This window comes from Nerophis ophidion, linkage group LG15 (genome assembly GCF_033978795.1).
Source record: "Nerophis ophidion isolate RoL-2023_Sa linkage group LG15, RoL_Noph_v1.0, whole genome shotgun sequence".
NCBI classification, from domain to species: Eukaryota; Metazoa; Chordata; class Actinopteri; order Syngnathiformes; family Syngnathidae; genus Nerophis; species Nerophis ophidion.
The window spans coordinates 2,149,980-2,156,995 of record NC_084625.1 but is presented as its reverse complement, the minus strand read 5'-3'; the positions used below and the strand labels follow the sequence as shown (position 1 = coordinate 2,156,995).

At 34.0% G+C, this 7,016-nt stretch overlaps 2 protein-coding genes across 8 annotated transcripts in view; one reads left to right on the top strand and one right to left on the bottom strand.

Annotated features, from left to right (window-relative positions):
• Positions 1-7,016, top strand: part of pcolce2b (procollagen C-endopeptidase enhancer 2b) — a 39,814-nt gene that overhangs the window by 7,741 nt on the left and 25,057 nt on the right. The window contains 2 exon segments of the mRNA XM_061921244.1: positions 2,969-3,000; positions 3,002-3,094. Coding sequence (XP_061777228.1) covers positions 2,969-3,000; positions 3,002-3,094 — 125 coding nt within the window.
• zgc:92594 (uncharacterized protein LOC436996 homolog) overlaps positions 1-7,016 on the bottom strand; it is a 61,888-nt gene that overhangs the window by 29,964 nt on the left and 24,908 nt on the right. The gene's annotated exons all lie outside the window — the stretch shown is intronic.

The following is a 7,016-nucleotide window of genomic DNA, read 5'->3' as shown; positions in this document are numbered from 1 at the left end:
TTGCAAATCCTTCTCAAGCCATATTCAGTTGAATATGCTACAAAGACAACATATTTCATGTTCAAACTCATGAATTTTATTTTTCTTTGCAAATAATAATTAACTTAGAATTTCATGGCTGCAACACTAGCCAAAGTAGTTGGGAAAGGGCATGTTCACCACTGTGTTACATCATTGTTGACAAATGTGTGAGTAAATACATCACAACAAAACATGGCATCAAACTAGATGAGGCCGTTCCTGAAGGAACTGTGTGTGAAAGCTCCTGGAATTATTTTTCGAATTGTTGAAAGAGAGCACACAATTCCCTCACAGGCTGAATATTTTGAAGTGGGAACCGTTTGAATCAAATGCAAAATGTGGGGGTTGTGGAACTTTGAAGAATGTCCCATTCATTGCTATGGGAATTTCACCCAAATTTGGGAATTTCAAGAAAAGCGGGAATTTTTTTGGAAAATGATAAACAACTTGAATGTTCTGAATGAGTTGAAATGGTTGGTGTTGGAATTTTTAAAATGGGTCGAGAAATGTTGAAGTATAAACCCCGTTTCCATATGAGTTGGGAAATGGTGTTAGATGTAAATATAAACAGAATACAATGATTTGCAAATCCTTTTCAAGCCATATTCAGTTGAATATGCTACAAAGACAACATATTTCATGTTCAAACTCATAAACTTTAATTTTTATTGCAAATAATAATTAACTTAGAATTCCATGTCTGCAACACGTGCCAAAGTAGTTGGAAAGGGCATGTTCACCACTGTGTTACATCACCTTTTCTTTTAACAACACTCAATAAACGTTTGGGAACTGAGGAAACTAATTGTTGAAGCTTTGAAAGTGGAATTCTTTCCCATTCTTGTTTTATGTAGAGCTTCAGTCCTTCAACAGTCCGGGGTCTCCGCTGTCCTATTTTACGCTTCACACATTTTCCATGGGAGACAGGTCTGGACTGCCGGCGGGCCAGGAAAGTACCCGCACTCTTTTACTACGAAACCACGCTGTTGTAACACGTAGCTTGGCATTGTCTTGCTGAAATAAGCAGGGGCGTCCATGATAACGTTGCTTGGATGACAACATATGTTGCTCCAAAACCTGTATTGACCATGGACCAGCATTAATGGTGCCTTCACAGAAGGTACCCATGCCTTGGGCACTAATACACCCCCATACCATCACACATGCTGGCTTTTCAACTTTGCGTCAATAACAGTCTGGATGATTCGCTTCCCCTTTGGTCCGGGTGACACCATGTTGAATATTTCCAAAAACAATTTGAAATGTGGACTCGTCAGACCACAGAACACTTTTCCACTTTGCATCAGTCCATCTTAGATGATCTCAGGCCCAGAGAAGCAGGCGGCGTTTCTGGATGTTGTTGATAAATGGCTTTCACTTTGCATAGTAGAGCTTTAACTTGCACTTACAGATGTAGCAACCAAATGTAGTTACTGACAGTGGTTTTCTGAAGTGTTCCTGAGCCCATGTGGTGATATCCTTTACGCACTGATGTCCGTTTTTTGATGCAGTAGCGCCTGAGGGATGGAAGGTGCGTAATATCATCGCTTACGTGCAGTGATTTCTCCACATTCTCTGAGCCTTTTAATGATATCAGGGAGCGTAGATGGTGAAATCCCTAAATTCCTTGCAATAGCTCGTTGAGAAATGATGTTGTTAAACAATTTACTGGTGACCAAAGTGGTGAACCTCACTCCGTCCTTGTTTGTGAACGAGTGAGCACTTCATGTAAGCTGCTTTTATAGCCAATCATGGCACCCACCTGTTCCCAATTAGCCTGTTCACCTGTGGGATGTTCCAAATAAGTCTGACGAGCATACCTCAACTTCCTCACTCTTTTTTGCCACTTGTGCCAGCTTGTTTTTAAAAGTGTTGCAGGCATCAAATTCCAAATGAGCTAATATTTGCAAAACATAACAAAAGTTTCCCAGTCTGAAGATGAAATATCTTGTCTTTGCAGTCTATTCGATTGAATATAAGTTGAAAAGGACTTGTTGTATTCTCTTTTTATTTCAAATGTGAGTAGATCACATAAAAAGTCACGTTGCTGGGGTAGGTTCAAGCCCCTCCTGTGTTCCTGGACAGGAAAAGTTGCACCATAAAGTTGCCCAGCCCGCATGATAACTTGCCTTTTTTTTTTTTTTTTCCTTCCACGTGCTGCAGACGTCCCAAAATTCTATTTTAAAAAAAGTTGTTCTCAGTGGAACTTTTGTTGTTTCTGACGTTCTGCAGCCGCCAAACTAGCGGAGGCCACAAACACTTGGACCTTGAAGTTGTCCTGTTTGTCAACATGTCTCGCTCACATGGGACATTTCTTTGTAACCCCCCCCCCCCCCCCCCCCCACTCCTCACACACACACACACACACACACACACACACACACGTAGACTTTTCCTCTGCGCGGGGTCGCAACGTCTCCAAGAGGAATTTTAATGGCTGGTTGGTCAGCTGGCCTGGTTCTAACACACAGAGTCCCTGGCAGACTTCCCCCCAGAAAACCCTCACGGGACTGGATTAGTCCGCTCCACGTTGTCAAACCTTCACCGGGTATCAACAATATCTGCACTCTATCGCATATCTGTAAGCAGAGTCTACTTATGTCTGGCCTCGATTCAGCATTGAAATAATTGTAGAGTCAGAGTGGAAAATTAGAGCAGACACACTGGTGGAATGTTTGCTCGCCCAAACCAAAAACAATCCTTATCTCCACTGCAATGGACACACCCCAGTGAGACCAGCACAGGGAAAGACACCGGGAAAACTCCCTGACATCTGGGATGTGGACCACCACACAAAGCCCCACCCCATGGAGCAGCTTCAGACCACTACGAGTCTGGAGTTTTTGCACACCGTAACGTGTTCTGATGTGCTTATTGCTGCTAAAGGTTTTTTTTTTTTCCTGGTCTCAGACTGTTGACAGTCGCACACGCATTATTTCTCCCGCAGGTGAGCAGTACTGTGGCGGCAGACTGGACAAACCCTTCCGGAACTTTCAAAACCCCCAACTGGCCGGAGAGGGACTACCCGGCCGGCGTGACCTGCTCCTGGCACATCGTGGCACCAAAGAACCAGGTTACTTTTTTTTTTTAAATCTGTAGATTTTTTGATAATTTCTGCCCGTGGACTGTAAAATAAAATCTGTAGATTTACAGTAAAAAAAACAAAAAAAAAACCTAACAGCATAAGTCATCAGAAATTTACTGTAAAATTCAATGTTTTTTAAATAAAATTTTTGAAAATCAGTACCACCTTCTTTTTTTTACATAAAAATTTAGGCAATTTTCTGCCAGGTTTTTTTTTTAAACGAAAAAAAATCTGATATTTTGACTGTGCACTTAAAATAAAATTAGTAGATTTTATAGTAAAAACGGGCAGCTGAGTCGCCAGAATTGTCCCCAGGAACATTTTTTTTTTTGACCAAATTACTGTAAATTAAAATGTACAACCACAGTAAAATTGTGCCAGTTTTTACTATAAAATATACTGACTATTTATCATACATGCTAAATAAAATCTGTAGATTTTTTGATGATTCATGCTATTTTTTACACTGATTACTGAAAATCAGTACTGTTATTTTTTGTAGTAAATATTGTCTGCCAGTTGTCTTTACAGTGTTTTACTGTAAATGGAAAAACGCTAACAATTGCATTTTTACAGTAAAATTCTGCCAACTGAGCCGCCAGTATTTTATTGTAAAATGTACTGACTTTACTGTACACTGTAAAATATTTAAATTTTACAGTAAAACACCGGCAGCTAAGTCCACCAAAATGTTACTGTAAAATTCAGTGTTTTTATAAAAAATATTGAAAATCAGTACTAACATTTTTTTTACAGTAAAATTTTGGCAACTTTCTCCCAGTTTTGCTTTAACCAAAAAAATCTGATTTTTTGACTCTGCACTGTGAAATAAAATGTCTAAATTTTACAGTAAAAAAACAAAAACTGGAAGCTAAATCTCCAGAATTTTATGGTAAACTTCAGTGTTTTTTACACAAAATTATTACAAACAGTACCACTTTCTTCTTTTTGAGGAAAAATTTTGACTATTTTCAGCAAGTTTTTTTAACGGAAAAAAAATCTGACTTTTTGACCCTGCACTGTGAAATAAAATGTCTAAATTTTACAGTAAAAAACAAAAACTGGAAGCTAAATCTCCAGAATTTTATGGTAAACTTCAGTGTTTTTTACACAAAATTATTAAAAACAGTACCACTTTCTTCTTTTTTGAGGAAAAATTTTGACTATTTTCAGCAAGTTTTTTAACGAAAAAAAATCTGACTTTTTGACCCTGCACTGTGAAATAAAATTTCTAAATTTTACAGTAAAAAACAAAAACTGGAAGCTAAATCTCCAGAATTTTATGGGTAAACTTCAGTGTTTTTTTACACAAAATTATTAAAAACAGTACCACTTTCTTCTTTTTTGAGGAAAAATGTTGACTATTTTCTGCAAGTTTTTTTAACAGAAAAAAAATCTGACTTTTTGACCCTGCACTGTGAAATAAAATTTCTAAATTTTACAGTAAAAAACAAAAACTGGAAGCTAAATCTCCAAAATTTTATGGTAAACTTCAGTGTTTTTTTTACACAAAATTATTAAAAACAGTACCACTTTCTTCTTTTTTGAGGAAAAATGTTGACTATTTTCTGCAAGTTTTTTTAACGGAAAAAAAATCTGACTTTTTGACCCTGCACTGTGAAATAAAATTTTTAAATTTTACAGTAAAAAACAAAAACTGGAAGCTAAATCTCCAGAATTTTACGGTAAACTTCAGTGTTTTTTACACAAAATTATTAAAAACAGTACCACTTTCTTCTTTTTTGAGGAAAAATGTTGACTATTTCTGCAAGTTTTTTTAACGGAAAAAAAATCTGACTTTTTGACCCTGCACTGTGAAATAAAATTTTTAAATTTTACAGTAAAAAACAAAAACTGGAAGCTACATTTCCAGAATTTTACGGTAAACTTCAGTGTTTTTTACACAAAATAATTAAAAACAGTACCACTTTCTTCTTTTTTGAGGAAAAATGTTGACTATTTTCTGCAAGTTTTTTTAACAGAAAAAAAATCTGTCTTTTTGACCCTGCACTGTGAAATAAAATTTCTAAATTTTACAGTAAAAAACAAAAACTGGAAGCTAAATCTCCAAAATTTTATGGTAAACTTGAGTGTTTTTTACACAAAATTATTAAAAACAGTACCACTTTCTTCTTTTTTGAGGAAAAATGTTGACTATTTTCTGCAAGTTTTTTTAACGGAAAGAAAATCTGACTTTTTGACCCTGCACTGTGAAATAAAATCTCTAAATTTTACATTAAAAAACAAAAACTGGAAGCTAAATCTCCAGAATTTTACGGTAAAATTCAGTGTTTTTTACACAAAATTATTAAAAACAGTACCACTTGCTTCTTTTTTAAGGAAAAATGTTGACTATTTTCTGCAAGTTTTTTTAACGGAAAAAAAATCTGACTTTTTGACCCTGCACTGTGAAATAAAATCAGTAGCTTTTACAGTAAAAAATTGGTGTGTAATTTCTCACACAAAATTACTGTTAGTTAAAATGTACGACCACGGCAAAATGTTGCCAGTTTAACTGTAAAATATACTGACTATTTAGCATACATTTTAAATAAAATCTGTAGATTTGACATTAAAAAACTGGCAGCTTAGTAGCTATGTTACCTTGACATGTAGTTTTTTTTACACCTAATTACTGTAAATTAAAATGTACTACCCATGTTATTTTTACAGTAATATTCTGCTAGTAAAAGCTAATGACTTTTTTTAAACATTCACCATAAAAAAATCTATACATTTTAAAGTTAAAGAAAAAGACAACATAGTTGCCAGAATTTTACCCTAAAATTTATTTTTAACACCAAATTATTGTGAATTGAAATGTACTACCAATGTCATTTTTTATAGTCAAATCTGCCAGTTTTTACTGTAAAATATACTGACTTTTTTTTTAACAGACATTGAAAAAAAGTCCATAGATTTTACAGTAAAAACTGTTAGCTGAGTCGCTTTAATTTTACCCTGAAATATATATTTTTTACACCAAATTACTGTAATTTGAAATGTATTATCATTGTTATGTTTACAGTAAAATCTATTGACTTTTTTTAACATGCATTGTAAAAAAAAAATCTGTAGATTTTACAGTAAAAAAATGTCAGCTAAGTCATCTGAATTTTCCCCTAAAATGTATTTTTTTACACCAAATTACTAAAAATTGAAATGTGCTACCAATTTTATATTCACAGTAAAACTGCAAAATATACTGACTTTTTCAACAAACATTGTAAAAAAAAATATCTAGATTTCACGGTAAAAAAACTGGCAGCTAAGTAGCTTTAATTTTACCCTGACATGTCGTTGTTTTTACACCGAATTAATGTAAATTGAAATGTACCACCCATATTATTTTAACAGTAAAATTATGCCAGATTTAATGTAAAATATACTGACTTTTTGTTGTAAAAAAAAAATCTGTAACTTTACAGTTAAAAAAACTGGCAGGTAAGTCACCAGAATTTTACACTAAAATGTAGGTTTTTTACACCAAATTACTGTAAATTGAAATGTACTACCATTGTTATTTTTACAGTAAAATGTTCTGATTCGTTTTAACATACATTCCACACAAAAAAAATCAGTAGATTTTATAGTAAAAACTGTTTGATAAGTTGCCAGAATTTAGCAGTAGTTTTTTTTTGTACACCAAATTACTGTAAATTGAAATGTACTACCATTATTTTTACAGTAAAATGTACACATTTTTTTTAACACACACTATTTTTTTAAAAAAATGTTCATTTTACAGTAAAAAACTGGCAGCTAAGTCGCCAGAATTTTCCCCGGAAATACATTTTTTTCCCCACTGAATTACTGTAATTTGAAATGTACTACCATTGTTATTTTACAGTAAAATTCTGCCAGAAAAATGTACAGATTTTTTTAACTCACACTATTTAAAATAAACAGT